At 44.9% G+C, this 22,216-nt stretch overlaps 2 protein-coding genes across 4 annotated transcripts in view; one reads left to right on the top strand and one right to left on the bottom strand.

Moving 5' to 3' along the window:
- Positions 1 to 6,897, bottom strand: part of TTC39B (tetratricopeptide repeat domain 39B) — a 54,768-nt gene extending 47,871 nt beyond the window's left edge. For all 3 annotated transcript variants that reach the window (XR_014214786.1, XM_082204920.1, XM_082204921.1), the window contains exon 1: positions 6,582 to 6,897. Coding sequence is in view for 2 of the 3 variants with exons in the window: in XM_082204920.1 (XP_082061046.1) it covers positions 6,582 to 6,644 (63 nt within the window). In the remaining variant the exon portion in view is untranslated. The remainder of the gene's footprint in view (positions 1 to 6,581) is intronic.
- Positions 6,898 to 13,664: 6,767 nt separating this feature from the next.
- SNAPC3 (small nuclear RNA activating complex polypeptide 3) overlaps positions 13,665 to 22,216 on the top strand; it is a 28,002-nt gene continuing 19,450 nt past the window's right edge. The window contains exons 1-2 of the mRNA XM_082205004.1: positions 13,665 to 13,982; positions 19,847 to 19,921. Of these exons, the coding sequence (XP_082061130.1) occupies positions 13,735 to 13,982; positions 19,847 to 19,921 (323 nt within the window). The 5' untranslated portion in view covers positions 13,665 to 13,734. The remainder of the gene's footprint in view (positions 13,983 to 19,846; positions 19,922 to 22,216) is intronic.

Genomic DNA, 22,216 nt, shown 5'->3' with positions numbered 1-22,216 from the left:
ACGAGTTATGAAATCTGAATAAAACCAACCCTTTGGCAGTTTAAGACATATGAATGAAAACCTTTCTTTGTTTATGTGTTTATGATCTACAGTCACCCGGCATATTTTATCTGGGCGGTTTACCAAAAATAGCAAAATAAAACAACATTAAGAATATAAAATAAGAGCAGCATAAAAGATGGTTCTTTTGGCAGATTTACTATATATTTTAGAAAGGAGGGAAGGGGTCCTATGCTTGCCATTAAACCATCATATTTTAACTGGAGTGTGGTAGCAAAACTGGTCTTGAACTTTATTCTGCAAGTAGAATTACTTCCACTTCAAAGTAATTTATGCAGCCCAAGCACATCTTGTTTCCCAATTTCAGGCATTAAAATCAACCAAGGAACTCTAAACCAAGCTACAGCAAAGCATGAATGCGTGTGTGGGTACTCCCAGCAAAAAACACAACCTCTTCAGTCCTCCCCCAGTCTTCCTGCTGCAATGCGACTCTGAGCTAAGCCAAGGTTTGGCTTAGCGTTGTGTGCAAACTGGGTTAATGGTAAGCAGAAAAGTAGAAAGTGTTCATGCTAACATTAGATCAGTCTACTTGTCTTTCATTAAAAATTCACTTTAGAAGAGAAAGACAAATCACGGAGTACTGTGCATAAATGACTCCTCTTCCTTTCTAAAGCTCAGGATACTATCCTCAGCCTTGTCATCATTTTACCTTTGACACCATTTCCAAGAGCCTTATGAAAACCTGCCTTTTTACTTTTCCAGTTCCATCTGCTTTTGTTCTCCAGTTACTTCATTTTGAAAGGCTCTTATGTACTTCAACCTTTACTCCAACAGAGAGACATCTTTAGAGCTGTTCTCTCATACATTTTTTCCTCTGGACTTCTTATTCACATGTAGAGCATCAGATCCAAGTCATTATGCAAAGAGATGCTATGTCTGCCTCCCATCTCTTGAGCCTTCTCTTTAATCCAGACAGTTTTATGACCATCTAGCTTAAACTCAACTTCAACTTGTCCAAGCACCGGGAACTGCCTTGGAAATGTATTGTGAGCAAATAGCAAGTAGATTGACACATTTATATTCACATAGTGTCAGTGATAATAAGACAGGAGTCCAGGATTCATGGACATGAGCATTTCCCCTGCTTGGTGGCAGCAGCTAGTTAATTGTAACAGGGGAAAAGTTTAAAGACAGATTACACAAGGTGTCTTTTTAAACTTCAAAGGGGCAGTTTCCTCAAATGACCTTGGCACTATTGATTGTGTCTTCCATGATATTTAATTTGTAGGAAATAGTTCATAGCAGGCAAGTCAACTTGGTATTGGACAAATAGATGCATTGCACTAGGGTAAAAGGCTATTTTAATTTGCTTTCTAATTTGAGCTGAAGATATGTAATGCTTCCATCAAGAGGCTTCAGTTTTCTTAAAGATGGAGGAATCTTTATGTTGTCCCCTGGATACCAATTGCATGTCACAAACATATACTCCTTAGTATGATGCTCAACGGACATAATCAACACTGTATTATATATTGTAGTAATGCAACGTAGGCATTTATTGTTCTCTTTGATAGCCCCTTGCTACTTTTTATTTTTAAATAGCCAAGGCTTTATTACATGCATTTCCTAAAAAGCAAAACGTATTTTTAACTACATTTTATATGAAAATGCATGTAGCAGAGCCTAGATTAAAAATAATGATAAGAGGAACAGACGAGGAGGGGAAAGAGGGGTGGTGGTTAACACTCTCCCTAGCCATGACATTTTTCTCTGCTCAAAGTGTCTCCCCATGGCTGCCTTTTCTTGCCGCTAGGTTCACACACTACTCTTGCATAAGCCTTGTAATAATTACCAAAGGATCCAGTGTTGCCTGCACTGTTCAATGTGTTGTGCAAGTTGATATATGTAATCTCCGTGAGAAAGTGAATAAAAATTGTGTAAGTTAGCCTCAGGGTTAGGTTAACATTCAGGACCTAGAAATGTTCATGGCACCATTTTATCCAAAAGGTCCAGAAGTCAAAATAAGTTTAATTTAGGCAACTACATCCTGTATACTTCATTTTAGTGATACTTTTGTCAATTCTCTCATTAATTAACTCTTAAATGGGGGGGAGTATTTCAAAGACTCAAGTTCTCTTTCTCACACACACAAAATCATATATTTCAATAACCAATCCTTACATCTTTCAATTTCTCCAGTCAAAAGCGTTCTTAGAAAAAAGAAGGAACTGCAGCCTACTTTCTACCTGCTTCACCATTAAAGCCAAGAGGCAAATAAGACATTATGGAATCACAATTGTGTGCATGGCCATGAATCAGCCTCATGCATGCCTACATAAGCAGACTCTTCCCAGAAACCTGCAATTATACTTGGAACTCTTCAATTAACCATAGTTTCTCATTATATCTGAACCAAAAAACAATAGTTACCAGCTTCGGAACAATTTGGGAATCCTGCCTTGTTTTTAACTCGATAGGAGTAGTTAACAGGTTTGGAACCACTGAACTTTTAAAGTATGGCTAACTGAACACTTCCTGGCTTACTACAAGAAAGAAAGGAGCATCACAATGGCAAAAGACAGTCACAAGCCTATCTCATTTCGTTCAACTGAGATAAGATATTCCGTACTTTTCTGTGTATAAGACTAGGGTGTTTTTTTTACTAAAAATAATTTTAAAAGGGGGGGTAGTCTTATACACGGGGGCAATCTCTCCCCCCCCCATTTTCTTAATTTTGAGTCGCCAAAAACAAGGGGCGTCTTATATAGAGGGGGGTGTTATACACGGAAAAACACGGTAATCCAAATGTGGTCTAGGAACCAGGTCTTAATTTGTATAAGACTGGTGGTTGGGTACATTTTAAGTATTCCATAGGCAGTTGGGATGTGGAGTGAAACTTTCAACTTGTGGCAGGTTTAGGGAGGGAAGCAGAGACAACTGTTCTTCCCCTCAGTGGCGGATATTTCCAGTCTGGGAATCCCATCTGCAAAAAAGACAACTTGGAAGAAGTGTTTTCAACAAGAAAACTCATATTGTGGTGAGGGTACAGCTTTCCTGCCTGTGCAGTGCTTTAAACGGCGGTCTACTCCACCATGATCCTGTTTTATATTGATTTAGCCCAGCCCAGGTGAAGGCAGTCCACCAGTTTCTAAGTGTGGGTGTCTGTCCTATAGGAAGATGCAAGAGGCCTGAGATCTAGGGTGAGCTACAAACAAGCTTTGACAAATTAACATTAAAGAGCTACATTTAGACCACTGTCTACTCCAGCAGAGCATCATAAAACTGCCTACCAAAAACTAGCATATGAATGGATTCTGACTAAGAAGATATGCAGAAAGGCAAGTTGCTGAACTTTCACTCCCTGGATAGCTTGACAAACTTACAAGAGACCTGAAGGGGAAGCTTGACATAGAATAGAATCCCAGAGAAAATGGTAAATTAGGGGGAAAGTTAAAACAAAACAAAACACCACAGTATGGTTAACTTCACAAAGTGAAAAATATGTGTTGCACAGATTTAGAAGGAAAAGACAATTTACTGAATCTTTCTGGACAGTATCCAAAAGACACTGTTTTTAAAATAACCAATACTCCCGTTGTTACTTTTCATATTCCTAAATGATCTACTAGTATTATTAAAGGGACGTGGGTGGTGCTGTGGTCTAAACCACTGAGCCTCTTGGGTTTGCCGATCAGTGGCATAGCGTGGGTTGTCAGCAAGGCAAGTAATTTGCGCCCGCTAACCCGTGGATTTGCGCCCCCTAACCCTAACCCCCAGATGTTGCGCCCAGTGCGACCAGCCCCCCCCTGCACCCCCCACGCTACGCCACTGTTGCCGATTGGTTGGTGGTTCGAATCCACATGATGGGGTGAGCTCCCATTGCTCTGTCCCAGCTTCTGCCATCCTACAAGTTTGAAGCACACCAGTACGAGTAGATAAATAGGCACTGAGGTGATGGAAAGATGAACAGCGTTTCTATGCACTTTGGCATTCATCACCGTGTCCCATTGCGCCAGAAGTGGTTTAGTCATGCTGGCCACATGACCCGGAAAGCTGTTTTCAGACAAATTCTGGCTCCCTCGGCCTGAATCAAAATGAGTGCCGCACCCCACAGTCACACTGGACTTAACCATCCAGGGGTCCGTTACCTTTACTTTTTACTTAGTGTTATTATATGCCCCAATATTTAAAAGATTCATTGAAGCAAAGAAATTTATGTGATGAGATAGCCATTAAAAAGCAGTCAGAACAGTTATAATAGCCATCCTCATTCAATAAAATGGCTAGGATATAGTAGAATTGGCATATCAAGCAATTCGCCAAGTGAGAAGGAAGCCTGCAGCACCACCATAAAGGCTGCTTAGGCATGACTGCTGAGTCACCTTTCTTCTCCTGATAAAGTCTTGACAAAAATCTAGATAAATACCAGTGTTGTACCTATGCTGGGCAAGGCACAGTTTACAAGCAGGCCAGGATCTCATGCACAAGTGTTGCTGCTATGCATGACCCATGATAAGAACCATCTCCTTCATCAAACCCCCAGTACCAACTCCAGGTTGTACATAATGCCATTAATTACATTTTTACAGGTTAAAACTAATAAAAAGCTCAGACAAAACACACAGAAATCCAGCTATAATATAAAAGTAAACTAAAATTCATCTCTGATTGCTCCTATTCAGGATAGATGCCTACTATATCTGGTTCCATATTTTTCATATTGCATCATTTGTCCACTTGCTCATCTGGATTGTTTTACTAAACTATCTTTTGAATTATGCAAGCACCTCTAGCATGAGGCATTCTATTTCCTCCTGCTCTTTACAGCACAGTATCTGGGTGACAGGGGTCATATGTAGGTGGTTTATTATTACAGAGTGTAGAATTTCAATGGTACGAGCACTGACTTCCTAAATGACCTAAAACATTGCAGTCATGGTTCCCATAAGGAAATAAAATGTACAATGGAAAAGAGCCACTCTAGACTACTTTCAAAAACATAAAAGCAACAACATGACTTCAGCTTAAAACAGCTGCAGGAATCATATATAGTGACGACTTAACATGAGGCTGCTAGAGATATTCTCTCTGATCTACCTTTGGGGTCTTCCCAGATAAGGGGCATTCTGACAGCCACAAACATATCAGGTTAGAAGAGACTGTGGGAGTCATTGTGGTTAAAGTGTTGAACCAGGACCTGGGTTCAAATCCTCATTGAGCCAGTCACAGTCTCTCAGTCACTGATTTGTTGGGAAGATAAAATTCAGGAGGGAGAAAACACGCATGCTACCCTTAACCCATTGGAAGTAAGGTGGGATATATGTGTAATGGTAAATATAATAAAAAGAGACGAGGATACTTGGGCATGATGTCTGCAAGCTTTGTATCATGAACTACTGCTATCACTTATTTGCAAGCTGCAGCTCTGGAATTCTTTTCTGCGCTTCAAAGCAATTCCTGAACAGATGAATTCAGGGGACAGCTGCCCTGGGCCAAATCAAATGAATAAATAAAAATACTTAACTAAATGTAGAAACGGTAGGAAGATCTTGACAGGGTTTTTTTTCTCCTGAGCACTAGGGCTCAAAAGAAAATAAAACAACTGTGGCCGAGACGTTTCATTTTGAATCTGCTAAGACAGAGCCAGACAGAGGGTGATGACAGGTGGGTGTCCTGCCCGTGACACACACACACCCAACGTAAATCCTGGCTACACCCCTAGACAAATTATGATAATGACACAAAGGGTGTTGTACACCTAATAAATAACGAAAGCACCTCGAGGGATAATGAGAGCTCACTTCTGAATGATTCTATGTAATTTTGCAACACAGCATCGCTGCTGACCATCACATTAAAAAAAAAGATGCAAGAGTTCTGTTTTGTCTTTTTATTCCTCCCCCCCCCCAATCCTTTCGGGCGGGATTTGAATTTACCATTATTGAACTTACCATTTGATATTTATGGGATCACATCGGGGCTGGATTTCAGTGTGATGAGGCCCTAAGCAACTGAAGGTAATGGGGCCCTTTATATGCCCAGCTGTCCTTTGTCAACAACAAATTGTCACTGTCTTTTTTAATGTTGAATATATGCTATATGGTAATTTATGGACCTCATAGGTATCTAAAGCCATTTTCACATAACAAATATGAACCTACAACACAAAACACTGTTGCTGTATGTAGGTTTTATTTTGTTTGTTTTTTATCTTATATTTTGGAAATGTACATCCAGGTTTGTTTTTTATTTCTTTCTTTTTGGGTCTCCAAGAGAGTAGGGCCCGAGGCTCTAGCTTGTTTAGCTTTTACGTAAATCCAACACAGCAGCACCTGTTGGTCGCCAGGAGGCGAGAAAGTGAGAGGAGGAGAAAACCTTCTCTTCCCCCCCCCCACCTCCATCTCCATCTCCTTTCGACCCATATCGGAAACTCGACGAACAACCCGACGCGCCTTGCCCATCCATCACCTACGGAAGGGATTCACGCGTTCGGCACTGGCGTAACGGCGTTCACACGTTCACGCGTGTGTGACACGGAACTCTCGCCTCCTCTCCCCCTCCCCCCGCGCCCACGGCTTTACCTCTTCGCCTCCTCCTCCTCCTCCTGCGCTCGTCCCTTCGGTTCCATTTCTGACACTCGCCATATTCCCCGCGGGGCCGGGCTCGTCTCGTGTGAAGGGCGGTGAGGCTCTCTCTCGGGTCAGGATGTGAGGGGATCCAGGAGCGCCGTGGCAGCAAGACCCTCCCTCAGCCCTTCGCTTCCAGCTCTGAGTCCGTCAGGTCGGTTGGCGGCAGCGACTCTTCTCTGACTGAATCCACCTCAGGCGGCTGTTTGCCGGCGTCCTCCTACCCGCCCGGCTCGCGCCCGCTCCTCATCTGCATATCACGCCCCGCCCACCGTATTTAAAAGTCACACACGCAAAAAGTGGGGGCAGTCGACGTTCTACACACACACCCAGAGCTCCGCCTCGTGTCGACTCCGCCCACTGTATTTGCATGACGAGCAGGACCGACCTATGGAAGCGCCCGCTTGTTATCTGCATATCACGCCCCGCCCACCGCGCATTTAAAACACACAAAAAGTGGGGGCAACCGACGTTCTATCTACTTACTACATACGCACACCGAGCGCTGCCTCGTGTCGACTCCGCCCACCGTATTTGCATGACGAGCAGGAACGACCAATGGAAGCGCCCGCTCGTCCGCTTCCATTTCACGCCCCGCCCACCGTGCATTTAAAAAAGAAAAGAAAAAGAGGAAGCGCTTCGTCTGTCTCCTGCCGGCAGCCGACGTTCTGTTTCTACACACACTCACAACATCCCGACTCCGCCCACTGTATTTGCATGACGGGCAGGACCGACCTATAGAAACGGCCCCCGCGCTCGTTATCTGCAAATCATGCCCCGCCCACCGTGTCCTTTAAAAAAAGAAGAAGGCGAAGCGCGTCGTGGGTTTCCTGCCGGCATCCGAGTTCGACTCCTCCGCCCATGTCGGCTCCGCCCACTTCATTTGCATGACGAGCAGGACCGGCCTGTAGAATTGCTCCGCCATTGCTTCCTATAGGCGCGCGGGGAAGCGCGGCGCAGTTTGCGCGGGTTGCGTATTCCTTTGGTGGCAGCCTCATAATGATCTTAATTTGCGTCACTGTAGGAGTGTGCCTGCAGCGTCCCACCTGTTAAGATTACAGTGCAATTATTAATGGTCTCCGTAATGCCATACAAGAGACCCAATATTTACAAGAGAGACCACCGAATATCTAAAATGCTAATTTCCAATTTAGAGAAAGACTGTGTGGTTTAAAATATTGAACTTGGGATTTTTAAATGCTAGCTGTCCTGGACTGATCCCCTCCTGCTTCTGCTCTTTATGTCCTTCAAAGTTCAAACTGATGCCAGAGCAGAACCTCTCGGGCTGTGTGGAATTCTCAGGTCTTTAAAAAAGGGATCTTCATTAAGGTTCCCTCCACTGAGCATTCCCTACCTTCTTACAAGCTGCACCAGACTCTCACCAGCATTCAAAACGTCCCTTGCTCTGGGCGCATTTTGCAACAGAGAATTTCATTAGCACGAGGAGTTTCTGAGCTCTGGGTGCAGTACTGCGCCTAAGATTTCAGATTAAAAATGCAGAGTGGAAAGAAAGGAGGACCTTTTTCTGCCTCCCCACTTCCAGCTACTCTCTGAAGACTGGAGAAGAATATTAAGAATATTAGGGGGGTGAGCAGGGGAAGGACTACACCATGGGTAGGCAAACGAAGGCCCAGGGGCCGGATCCGGCTGAATCGCCTTCTAAATCCAGCCTGCAGACAGTCCAGGAATCAGCATGTTTTTACAAGAGTAGAATGTGTGCTTTTATTTAAAATGCATCTCTGGGTGATTTGTGGGACATACAAATTCATTTTTCCCCCTCCAAAATATAGTCCAGCCCCCCACAAGGTCTGAGGGACAGTGGACCAGCCCCCTGCTGAGAAAGTTTGCTGACCCCTGGCCTAGACTGTGTGAAAAACGAACATAATATTTTAGCTGCAGTTCATTCATTTTCAGCTTTGTATTCTTGATATATATATATATACAGTCATACCTCGGGTTGAATACGCTTCGAGTTGAGCGCGTCCGAGTTGCGCTCTGCTGCAACCCGGAAGTAACAGAGCGTGTTACTTCCGGGTTTCGCCGCTTGCGCAGATGCTCAAAATGACATCACGCACATGCGCAGAAACGGCGAAAAGCGACACGCGCGTGGGCAGACGTGCCGTCGCTAGTTACGTTTGCTTCTAGATGCGAACGGGGCTCCGGAATGGATCCCCTTCGTATCTAGAGGTACCATTGTATATAAAAAGTGCACCTAGACATTCCGTTGTTGCACCCATAACCTAAGTTTAAGTTGCCATTTAGCTCCTAGCTTTCATATCTCGGTTTCTATCACTCACATAATAAAGCTTGATCCCATTGGATCTGCAGCTATGAAAGAGATAGGCGTTGCGCTTGAAGTGATAAGTTCATAAGATCAAAAATAAGCAGAAGAGAAAAGGCAGCACAAATAAAATTCACCCTCATCCCTTGTGGGTAGCACAGCCTTTTCCTTTCCTTTCTTCTCCTCTCTTCTAGAGAATCGTCTGCCACAGATGCTTTAGCTGAGATTCTTGCATCGCAGGGGTTGGACTAAATGACCCCAACTCCACAATTCTATGATTCAGGTCCAAGCTTTCATCAGCTACTTAACTCTATATTGTGCAAGACTGATTTATCTCACGTTTTAAGCTCTTTTTACACACCCCACTGTTTCCTAATTCCCAACAGCTGAGGGAATCGTGTGTAAGATTCCCAGGCAACCTTCCCACTTCTCTTAAAAGGACCAGGCTTGCTTAACTTCAAAACGGCAATAGTTTACTTTGCAAACTTTCAGGCTGCAATCCAACACCTGTGTTGTTTCAGGTGAGGGATGGACTCAGTAAGGAATTATGGGAAAGCTTTCTCCTAATTCTCGCTCAGTTCTCATTTCACCCAGGTGTTGAAAATAAATAAAAAAAATGAGCGGTGCAGTCTTAGACTTCTAAGAGCAGACTTCAGTATCCACGGCTAGTAAAATTCTCCTGAGAAAGACCTCACCACTCCTTAAAAAGGTAAAGGGACCCCTGACCATTAGGTCCAGTCATGGCCGACTCTGGGGTTGCGGCGCTCATCTCGCTTTATTGGCCGAGGGAGCTGGCGTACAGTTTCCGGGTCATGTGGCCAGCATGACTAAGCCACTTCTGGCCAACCAGAACAGTGCATGGAAACGCCGTTTACCTTCCCGCCGGAGCGGTACCTATTTATCTACTTGCACTTTGATGTGCTTTCGAACTGCTAGGTTGGCAGGAGTCACCACTCCTTACTACAATGTAATTTCATGTTCAGCTTCTGTCAATCTCACATCTTCAATTTCAACTGCAATAGTTCGGCAGATCCAGCCTTTGTTTGCATTGTTTTTCAGTCACACTCCCTACTGATGTTTCCAGGAACCACACCCCAGATGATTGCAGCAGGCTCAAATATGTGGTGTATGCCCTACTTTTATTATGGGATATATTACCTGCGTGTTTCCATGCCTTCTAATTAGTTTCCAGGAACTGCATAACTAATTTCAGACATGGGGTATTTTTTCCCCAACCCCAGCCCAATGTTTTGACATTACCACTCAGTGCCGGATTTACGTTTAAGCTAAACAAGCTATAGTTTAGGGCCCCACTCTCTTGGGCCCCCCAAAAAAATTAAAGGGAAAAAAACACCTGGATGTACATTGCCAAAATATTAGATAAAAAACTAATAAAATAAAACCTACATACAGCAACAGTGTTTTGTGTTGTGTAGGCTCCTATGATGTAAGTCATGGTGATGTAAGTAATGCTAGCCTGCTCCCTAACATATCACTGGTTTGCTCATTTCTATATACAGTGGTACCTTGCTTCTCAAACTTAATCTGTTCTGGAAATGGTACCTCGAGTTAAATACTTAATTCGTTCCGGAGGTCCATACTTAACCTGAAACTGTTCTTAACCCGAAGCACCACTTTAGATAATGGGGCCTCCTGCTGCTGCAGTGCCACCAGAGCACGATTTCTGTTCTCATCCTGAAGCAAAGTTCTTAACCTGAAGCACTATTTCTGGGTTAGCGGAGTCTGTAACCTGAAGCGTATGTAACCTAAAGTGTATGTAACCCGAGGTACCACTGTACTTCTTCTTAATTTTATTTCACTATTAATATACTTCTTCTTACTTGTATTTCAGTTCAACAATTACCGTATTTTTTGCTCTATAAGACTCACTTTTTCCCTCCTAAAAAGTAAGGGGAAATGTGTGTGCATCTTATGGAGCGAATGCAGGCTGCGCAGCTATCCCAGAAGCCAGAACAGCAAGAAGGATTGCTGCTTTTGCTGCACAGCGATCCCTCTTGCTGTCCTGGCTTCTGGGATTCAGAATATTTTTTTTCTTGTTTTCCTCCTCCAAAAACTAGGTGCGTCTTGTGGTCTGATGTGCCTTATAGAGCGAAAAATGCGGTACTTTGATAAAATACGTATCTTGTTATGTGCAAATGGCTTTAGATACCTATGAGGTCCATAAATTACCATATAGCATATATCCAACACAAAAAACAGTGACAATTTGTTGTTGACAAAGGATAACTGGACATATAAAGGACCCCATTACCTTCAGTAGCTTAGGGCCTCATCAAACCTAAATCTGGCCCTGTTACCACTACTCAGAATCTGAACTTGGCAGCTCCATCAACGACTACACATGAGGTAGAGATGCTAGGCATTTAATCAGGTTGGCAGATATCCATAGGCCTTTTTTGCACGTAATGCTAAACCATGGTTTATTAAATCATAGTTCCATTGGTAGCCTGAGCCCTGTCCAAAGGCTTAACAATAGTTCATTTATTGCCACCAAACCACAACCTTAAGCCATGGTTTCTTGGTTGCTCACAGAACTTGGTTTAACTATTGCTTGGCATGATGTGTGACTCTTGTCGCTCTTTGTGAACCAATGGAATTTTGCGTCTGGGAGGGTTGCCATATTTCAAAATCCGGAAAGAAAAGTTGCTGAGCTTTTTTTATTTTGGGGGGAAATCAGCAAAAGCAACACTTCCGACGTGGACTGCCATACGGCTGGATTTTCCCAGACCTTTTGCTTATTCCCACCCGGACACTGCTTGCGGGTGCAGTATTCCGTGTATGTCCAGGAAATTCCAGGCAACCCTAGAATCTCTCTGCCTTTGCTTTCATCACACCCTTTTTTCTTTGCTGCCTTGGTTATTGAGCAAACCAAATTATGCCAGCGTTTAATGACTTGTAACATCATTGATTGGTTTTGTTCTTTACAAACTAATTAAATTGGTCTTGGTCAAGTTTGCCTGTCCTTTGCACAAGGAAGTTCTCCACATCTTCTTCAGAAGTCTTGCCAGCTCTTTAATCCTTTTCACGAGTGAGTAAACCATCTTTGGAAATGCTGTTGGCTTGCCACACCTAGGCGTTTAATGTGTTTGTTTCTCCAGAGCTGATAAGCTTCCTGAAGTTTTTGCAGCACCTAGTGCAGGGCACCAGGTTTGCCTATGAGGACAGCTGCACCTCATTCAACTGATGTTGGGAAAGATGGAGGGCACAAGGAGAAGGGGACGACAGAGAATGAGATGGTTGGATGGTGTCCTTGAAGCTACTAGCATGAGTTTGATCAAACTGCGGGAGGCAGTGGAGGACAGAAGTGCCTGGCGTGCTCTGGTCCATGGGGTCACGAAGAGTCGGACACGACTAAACGACTAAACAACAACAACATATATTGTATTTTTTGCTCTATAAGACTCAATTTTCCCCTCCTAAAAAGTAAGGGGAAATGTGTGTGCGTCTTATGGAGCGAATGCAGGCTGTGCAGCTATCCCAGAAGCCAGAACAGAAAGAGGGATTGCTGCTTTCACTGTGCAGCGATCCCTCTTGGTGTTCTGGCTTCTGAGATTCAGATTATTATTTTTCTTGTTTTCCTCCTCTAAAAACTAGGTGCGTCTTGTGGTATGGTTCGTCTTATAGAGCGAAAAATACGGTATATATTAATAGCACAATCCCAAATCCAAATAAGCAAGCAAAGAAATGAGATTGATCCGTAGAGAATTCTGAGAACACCCCACACAGTGAATCAGTGTGAAATAAATATGAAGTGGTATTAGGAACAAAAAACTCAATTGTTCAAACCTGTAAACATGTTTAACAAAAAAAAAGTGAACAAAAATATTCCATTTAATTTAGTTTTCAGATTTCAAGAGCAAAGGAAGAAGCTCTTATGTTCTGTTTTGGTTAAAAAGCATACTACCCCTTTGATGGGACGCGGGTGGCGCTGTGGGTTAAACCACAGAGCCTAGGGCTTGCCAATCAGAAGGTTGGTCGTTGGCGGTTCGAATCCCCGCGACGGGGTGAGCTCCCGTTGCTCGGTCCCTGCTCCTGCCAACCTAGCAGTTTGAAAGCACGCCTAAGTGCAAGTAGATAAATAGGTACCGCCCTGGCGGTAAGGTAAACAGCGTTTCCGTGCGCTGCTCTGGTTCGCCAGAAGCGGCTTAGTCATGCTGGCCACATAACCTAGAAGCTGTACGCCGGCTCCCTTGGCCAGTAAAGCGAGATGAGCACCGCAACCCCAGAGTCATCCACGACGGGACCTAATGGTCAGGGGTCCCTTTACCCCTTTGATGCACAGAATGAAACAACCGTTTCCTCAAAGTGTGATTAATGGATTAATGGATGCTTGTGTTTTCCAACTATTCTTTATAAAATATTTCTATGGCTCTCATAGCCCTAGGGTAATCAGGACGGCTTAAATGGACATAAAACAGAAAACAAATTAGAATAAAACAAACAATGACAAGCTCCCCACCTCCTGGAAAAAAATACCCAGCCTCCCTTAGTTCAAAACCGTAAATGTGCGCACTGGAATCTGGGTGCGCCTTTACGCTTACACTAAAACACATTTCTAATTTCCTTATGGAAGGAATGCGATCTCGGCGAGCTGGCTGCCTTTGCAATTCACTGCAAAAGCAAGCGAGAGTCGTACAAAAGCAGACAACATACGTGCATGCATTTTTTTTATTTTTGGGAGGCGCTGGAAGAATCAGAAACTACAAATCCCACAAGCCACCGCGCTCTTGCTTTACGACTTTGTTGTTTTTTTTTAATTCCCCGGGCCTTTCTCTCTCTCTCCACCCCCGGCTTGCCGCTGCAAAGATGGCTGGATGCAGCAGCAGCACCAACGGATCCGCTTCCCGGAGGAGCGACATCCCTGAGTACGAGACGCCGGAGCTGAACACGCGTCTTTTGCACGTGGGAACCTTCGGGGATCTCTGGAAGGAGCGGCTGCGCGAGGCGGAGCTCTCCCTGCAGCCCGAGGCGCCCGCAGATGAGGACGATGCCGCGCTGGTGCAAGAGCTGGGCTGCACGTCGGAGGTCGCGGCCGAGCTGAGGGCCGTGTGCAGGTGGGACGGCCGGGTCCGGGGCTCCGGCCCCCGAACAGCTGGGCTGCAAAGTTCCTCGGCCCGCCCTTCACCCAGCATGGAGATGGCGGGACTCTAGGGCGCGCACCAGTGCCGGATTTACGTATAAGCTAAACAAGCTCCAGTTTAGGGCCCCACTCTTTGCCCCCCCCCCCAAAAAAAAAAATTAAATGGGGAAAAAACTGGATGTACATCTCCAAAATATAAGATAAAAAGCAAATAAAATAAAACCTACATACAGCAAGAGTGTTTTGTGTTGTGTAGGCTCCTATGATTTAAGTCATGGGCCCCGTCTGCTAGCCCGCTTCCTAAAATATCACTGGTTTGCTCATTTCTATATATAGGGTGCCTACATTCTGCATGTGCAAATGGCTTGAGATACCTGTTAGGTCCATAAATTACAATATAGCATATATCCAACACCAAAAACAGGGACAATTCGTTGTTGACAAAGGACAGCTGGACCTATAAAGGGCCCCATTACCTTCAGGAGTTTAGGGCCTCATCAAACCTCAGTCCGGCTCTGGTGCGCACAGCCTTCCCAAACCCCACAGAACCCCCTTGCAGAGAGAAGTCTCGCTGGCTTTCCAAAACAGGATTGCAACAGGGTCGCCACCTTTGTTCTGGCAAAATGCAGGGCAGTTGCCCCCCCCCCCCCCGTGACATCAAAGCAATCCATTGCAATCTATTGCAGCCTAACAGGATGGCCCCTTTGGAATCTTTAAATTTTTATTTATGGTTTTCACTGTTACAGGTACTTTACAGTCATAAAAACAATACATTAAACATTGCCTTCCTCCTCCCCCCCAACTATCCATTGCTGCTGCATATTCTAGTCCTTCCATAACCCCCCCCCCTCTCTCTTGTTTTATCTCGGCAGGATTTATGCTGCTGAATTTACTCTCACCCTGCTAACGTTTTACGGTGATTCTTCATATATTTTACAAACATTTCCCAGTCCCCCTTCGATACCCTTTGTGGCCCCTCTGGAAATTGTCTCTCTTTTACACACACACACACACACACACACACGAATGTGCAACTTTGCCTGTGCTTGACAACCCAGAGCTTAAACACATGGCCTTGCGCATGCCCTTTCCGACACATGTGTTTGGAGATGATCCCTAACTTGGCACACACACACAGAGAGAGAGAGAGAGAGAGAGAGAGAGAACCTGAAATACAGGACAAAACTGTACCAGTGCTACAGTACTTAGCATTTTGCACTGAAATACGGGATAATCCTGTATTATACAGGACAGGTGGCAACCCTAATTGCAAGCCTAAAGCCAGAATCAAGGCTCAGGCCCATGGAGATATGCAATGCAAAAGGCTAGAGAGGCTGCAGATAGGCTGAATGTCTGGTTGCCATGGAGCTATCCAAATGAATGGTGGCCTTGGCTGTTGTTGTGACTAGGCAGTGAGTGATCTCCCCTTATCCTTAGCAACAAGTGCTTCTGCTCTCTGTCTTTCTTTTACTGTGGGTTTTATTTCATGGTTGTTGTTTAGTCGTGTCCGACCCTTCGTGACCCCATGGACCAGAGCACGCCAGGCACTCCTGTCTTCCACAGCCTCCCGCAGTTTGGTCAAACTCATGCTGGTAGCTTCGAGAACACTGTCCAACCATCTCATCCTCTGTCGGCCCCTTCTCCTTGTGCCCTCAATCTTTCCCAACATCAGGGTCTTTTCCAGGGAGTCTTCTCTTCTCATGAGGTGGCCAAAGTATTTGAGCCTCAGCTTCAGGATCTGTCCTTCCAGTGAGCACTCAGGGCTGATTTCCTTCAGAACGGATAGGTTTGATCTTCTTGCAGTCCATGGGGCTCTCAAGAGTCTCCTCCAGCACCAGAATTCAAAAGCATCCATTCTTTGGCGATCAGCCTTCTTTATGGTCCAGCTCTCACTTCCATACATCACTGCTGGGAAAACCATAGCTTTAACTATGGACCTTTGTTGGCAAGGTGATTTCTCTGCTTTTTAAGATGCTGTCTAGGTTTCTCATTGCTTTTCTCCCATTAAGTAGGGACCCTTTAAAATCTCAACACAGCTTCTTGTTGGCCTTCAAGGAGAACAGTCCTGTTCCCCACAGCTGAATTAGAACGGAGAGGAAGTTGGAGGGAGCAGTCAGCTGCCTGTTACAGCAACCTGGGCAGGGAAGAGGTGGTTTGGGGTGATTTGGGGCAGGAAATCTAAAGTTGCCCGATTCATACCTCTGACCCGTGCAACGAGCGGGGGACTTGCTGCATTACAAAGTTATTGGCGCCTACTCTCTACCCAGGTCTTTTGAAGTTTATCCACACACCCCCAAAAAGAAGAGAGATTATTTTCGCACATAATACCCGAGTTTGGAACATGAGTTTGGGTTGAGGTCCAGGGATGGCATCATTGGGCCCATGGTCCAGTGGACAGCTCCTACCGCTCCTTAGGGGTTACTAGGCCCTGTCTCTCTTATGTCCCTTCAACCTGCACTTTCCCCCTTGAGTAAACAAGCAGTGGTGGAGCCATGTGGACCTCTCTGCAAGAACGGAAGGGCCAGGCGACACAGTGGCGTGCCTGGCTTTGAGTTTCTCTGCCTTCTCTCTGCTCCTGGGTTTGGGGCTGGTTTGCAAGGAGAGGCTCACTTGGTTAGATGCTGGCCAGCGAAGGGACTGACTGCTGCCCAGTCCACCAGGAGGAGTATAACACATGCCCCGCCCTGGGGCACCAGCAACCCATGCTATGCCCCTGTAAACAAGCAAGGAGAAAGCACAGTGGGAGCCTTCTCGTAGCTTGTGCTCTCCTTGTGAGAAGCAGACGCACATTGGGTCCAGAGGGAGAAGCGAGTGAATGGGCAGTGGCAAAAGGGAAGAGGGCATCTGGACCGAAGGGCTCCCCAAATCTAGACACAGTGCCGGTTGCAAGCTTTCATTCCCATTCATTCATTCCCACTGGTGCAAAATCATAGCTGCTTCACCAATCCAGCATTTATTTCCAGTCACAAAGGAGATTCTAATAAAAGGTTACTCCAATACGAATGTCCTCTCCAGTGAATGAAACAAATTGTTATATTATTTCAGCAGATCCGTCATGGATTGCACGCTTATGCAAGAAGGACATCTTACAAAAACACCACTTTTCTTAGAAAAAGCTCTTTGTTGCTCCTCTCGGTCTGATCATAACATACTTTACCCTTACCCCCTAGACCAATCTTCTCTTATTTCTAGGAATGCATCACAAAACGGTGCTAAATTTTAGGGTTTTGATGCCTGCCTATGCTTTTTCCTGCATGGAAGATGGTCAGCATCTTACTAACATGTTGGGCCCACCAGCTTTGTGCAGGGGGTGTGAGTATGTCTCCCGTCTTTCCAAACATCCAGATTATGCGAGGGGCGTGACGCGGCAAGAACATTTCCCCTCTTTGGAATGGCAAGCACTGTACTGCAAAGCGGGAACACTGTACAGTGGTACCTCTGGTTACGTACTTAATTCGTTCCGGAGGTCTGTTCTTAACCTGAAACTGTTCTTAACCTAGAGCACCACTTTAGCTAATGGGGCCTCCCGCTGCTGCCCCGCGATTTCTGTTCTCATCCTGAAGCAAAGTTCTTAACCTGAGGTACTATTTCTGGGTTAGCGGAGTCTGTAACCTGAAGTGTATGTAACCTGAAACGTATGTAACCTGAGGTACCACTATACTAGCCAAACAGCCTTCACTGACCTGGAGCCCTCCAGAATGTGCTTCGTGGGGCTCATTGGAGTTGTAGTCTAAATCATTTGGAGACTAGTAGGTTGGTAAAGGCTATAGTAGTTGCAGCCAGTTGGCGCTTGTAGTGTCTATACCATGAGTAGGCAAACTAAGGCCCAGGGGCCGGATGTGGCCCAATCGCCTTCTCAATCCAGCCCGTGGACGGTCCAGGAATCAGTGTGTTTTTACATGAGTAGAATGTGTCCTTTTATTTAAAATGCATCTCTGGGTTATTTGTGGGGCATAAGAATTCATTCATTCCCCCCCCCTTCAAAATATAGTCCGGCCCCCCACAAGGTCTGAGGGACAGTGGACCGGTCCCCTGCTGAAAAAGTTTGCTGACCCCTGGTCTATACAGAGGGTGGATATACACACAGGAAAAAAACCACACACTATAAATAAGTCAGAAATTAAATCATAACAAAAGAGAGGTGGAAAATGCTATGGAAAACTTAACAGATTTTTTTTTTTTACTCTCCACCACCATCTGATGTTTCATATTTATAACGCATTCAAAACACTGTTTTTTGACCACTGTAGCTGAGTCCTGAGTCTATTTCTCAACTCTGCTATTTCAGATTGTTGATGGGACTCATTATTGACTGCTCTTTGGGGGGGGGGAATCAAACAGACTCAACTTTGCATGTTGAAAGCTAGCTTTTCAGAGTTGGGTTAAGTAAAAATAATTTCCCCTTGCATGCTAATTTTCTAACTTCAGTTATCTTTTTTTTTTTTTTAATCATATTTATTAAAATTTCCAATAATAACAGAATAGGAAAATAAGAAAGATAAAGGAAAGAAAGAAAAAGAGAAACTAACTTAGACCCTTCTTTTCATAACCTTCTTTCTGGGACTTCCTCCTTCCCCTCCCGATTGTATTCCCCTTTATCCAAGTTGGTTCCACAAGTTCTCATCCCCAATTAAACCTAATATATTATACTCATAAACCAATTTAAATTTACACCATCTTAGCATCACTCCTCGTCTTATAATAGAACAAAATTTTCCCCAAGATCCGCTCTCATTTCTTCCACGAGTTCCCCCTTTCTAAAAAAAAAAGAAAAAACAGAAACGTAAAGTATCAAAGTTATAAAGAATATAAGATAGAAAGTATAGAGAAATTCAAAAAGTTGGTTACAAAGCCTTTGGATTCTAAGGTTCCCCCTCCCTTCCCCGGTTTTGATTCCCCATGTCCATTTGTCTGTATGTTGTCGGCCTGGAGATCTTAAGTCCACAGCCAAATTTATCTCAGTCCATCATGCTGTTTTCTTCGGATTTGATTGTCTTAATGATGTTTAACGTCGAAAATCCAATCTAATAGAGGCCTTTAATTTTCTTTAATCTTTTGTTGCTCCTCCCATTATTCTTTCCGTGTCGTATTCAGTCATCTACTCTTTTATTTCTTGGTTTCTCAGGTTTCTGTCTTGTTCAGCTGTCAAAACATTCTTGTTCCAAAATTTAACGTCTCTACAGTTATCTTAAAGGTAAAGGTAAAGGGACCCCTAACCGTTAAGTCCAGTCATGGACAACTGGGGTTGCGGCGCTCATCTCGCTTTAATGGTCGAGGGAGCCGGTGTTTGTCCGCAGACAGCTTCTGGGTCATGTGGCCAGCAGGACTAAGTTGCTTCTGGTGAACCAGAGCAGCACATGAAAACGCTGTTTACCTTCCTGCCGGAGCGGTACCTATTTATCTACTTGCACTTTGACGTGCTTTCGAACTGCTAGGTTGGCAGGAGCATGGACCGAGCAATAGGAGCTCACCCCGTCCGGATTCGAACCGTTGACCTTCTGATCAGCAAGCCCTAGGCTCTGTGATTTAGACCACAGCACCACCCACATTATATTACTATTATGTTAAAAACCTCCTTGTTGGCTCTTAGTGATAACTACGCTGTAGTTCTGCTTGTAGCCCGTATAAAATGTCTATTTGCAAGATACAAAGTCTGCAGTAGAGAGAAGAATCAAACACCTGGCCCTGAAAACATTTTGTTTGCAGTTGTCTGTGTTTACTCCCATCCTAGCCCACAAATAGTTATTTCTTGAAGACTAGCTTTTCCTGTGCTTTTTACATGATGACTTTTTATATGGAAATAGACCTGGGATTTTTATTTTTCTGTTTCTCTTCTAGAATTGATGCACTAAAGAGTTCTGGGAAAGAAGACACAGAAGTTATACCTGAAGACACCAGCTTAATAACTCTTAGGTAATACTGAATTTTATCACTGTCACAATCCTGAAAAATTCTGGTAACTATACTAAGTTTTGTTTAGGGCGTTCTTTTAGCAAATGTCTGGAGAAGATGCTATGGTGGCATTTAACTGTGTGTGAGAATAGGAATGTTTTAGAATTGGTAGGAAAAAAGGGATACATTTCTTTACACCACAACAGGTGGTGTACCTAGATATCTGTTACCTGCTTCTCTTTTCATGTCTGTGTGTCTTTGGAGTCCCTTTTCTCAAATCCCCTCTTTTCCCCTTCTCCCATGTAATGATTATTATTTCTTTACTACATCATTCCATCTGTCGCTCCCCTTTTTCTCGTTCCCCACCTCCAGATCCCTCTGCACCCCACGGAACCTCCTTTTTCTCTTTTCCACCCTCTGGTGCAGGTGTGGGGAAATTCTGGACCTCCAGGTGTTGCTGAAATACCAAGTCCCATCAGCTGCAGCAAGCATGGCCGATGGCAAGGGATGGCGAGAATGGCAGCTCAGCAATATTGGGGAGGCCAAAGGATCCCCACATCTCCTAAAAGTAGAACGCCCTCTTTTTCCTCTCTCTCTCTTTCCTTTTCCTCGCCCACACCTCCTTTTGCACTCCCTGTTGTCCTTGTTCACCTTGTTTTTCTTCTCCCTTCCCATTCCTTGGTAGCTCTCCTTTCTCAGTTTGTCCTCCCTAAATTCCTCCCTTGGCACTTTTGCACAAGGCTAGTGCTCTCCAAAGAAGACACATGCTGGATGTTGCGCAACTCTGAGTTGCTTAGGGTTGCCATACGTCCGGGAAATATTATTATTAACAATAATTTATTATTTGTACCCTGCCCATCTGGCTGGGTTTTCCCAGCCACTCTGGGCGGCTCCCAACACGATAAAACACCAAACATTAAAAACTTCCCTGTACAGGGCTGCCTTCAGATGTCTTCTAAAAGTCGGATAGTTGTTTATTTCCTTGACATCTGGTGGGAGAGTGTTCCACAGGCAGGCGCCACTACCGAGAAGGCCCTTTGCCTGGTTCCCTGTAACCTCACTTCTCTCAGTGAAGGAACCACCTCAGAGCTGGACCTCAGTGTCCAGGCCTGACGATGCGGGTGGAAAATTCTCCTTCAGGTATATTGGGACTGAGGCCGTTTAGGCCTTTCAAGGTCAGCACCAACACTTTGAATTGTGCTCAGAAACGTACTGGGAGCCAATGGAAGTCTTTCAGGACTGGTGTTATGTGGTCTTGGCAGCCGCTCCCAGTCGCCAGTCTAGCTGCTGCATTCCTGCATTTTCTGTTTGCGGGGGGGGGGGGGCAGGGCAAACAGGCCCATCTGGGTGGATTCTTACGTTTTAAAGGGAATGTCCGGGATTTGGGGGTGTATTTATTTATTTATTTCATAGAATCATGGAATCACAGAGTTGGAAGAGACCACAAGGGCCATCGAGTCCAACCCCCTGCCAAGCAGGAAACACCATCAGAGCACTCCTGACATATGGTTGTCAAGCCTCTGCTTAAAGACCTCCAAAGTAGGAGACTCCACCACACTCCTTGGCAGCAAATTCCACTGTCGAACAGCTCTTACTGTCAGGAAGTTCTTCCTAATGTTTAGGTGGAATCTTCTTTCTTGTAGTTTGGATCCATTGCTCCGTGTCCGCTTCTCTGGAGCAGCAGAAAACAACCTTTCTCCCTCCTCTATGCGACATCCTTTTATATATTTGAACATGGCTATCATATCACCCCTTAACCTCCTCTTCTCCAGGCTAAACATGCCCAGCTCCCTTAGCCGTTCCTCATCAGGCATCGTTTCCAGGCCTTTGACCATTTTGGTTGCCCTCCTCTGGACACGTTCCAGTTTGTCAGTGTCCTTCTTGAATTGTGGTGCCCAGAACTGGACACAGTACTCCAGGTGAGGTCTGACCAGAGCAGAATACAGTGGCACTATTACTTCCCTTGATCTAGATGCTAATATTTATTGGTTGGTTGGTTGGACTCGGGCAGCTCTGCATGCTGTCGCTGCTGCCAGCCCGAGCCAGGGAAAGAGGCGTGCCCCAGCTCAGGCTGGCAGCGTCTCGGGCTGACCTCTTTTTTGCTCTTCAAGATATGTCAGCGCTGGAGTTGATGGAGAGGAGGAGCGATGGGGGCATTTTCTAATCCGCGCTCTTACTTTTGATGGGCTTAAGTAAGCCTTGCATGTCCTCATAAAGAGTTTGGAACATGTTGAAACACAGTCCTTGAAGTTTGATTCAATTTATTATATCTGTACGCTGCTGTTCATTTGCTTGAATCGCAAAGCCACGGAAACA

This window comes from Podarcis vaucheri (genome assembly GCF_965113315.1).
Source record: "Podarcis vaucheri genome assembly, chromosome: 17".
In the NCBI taxonomy this organism is placed as follows: Eukaryota; Metazoa; Chordata; class Lepidosauria; order Squamata; family Lacertidae; genus Podarcis; species Podarcis vaucheri.
This window is presented reverse-complemented; position numbering and strand designations above follow the sequence as displayed.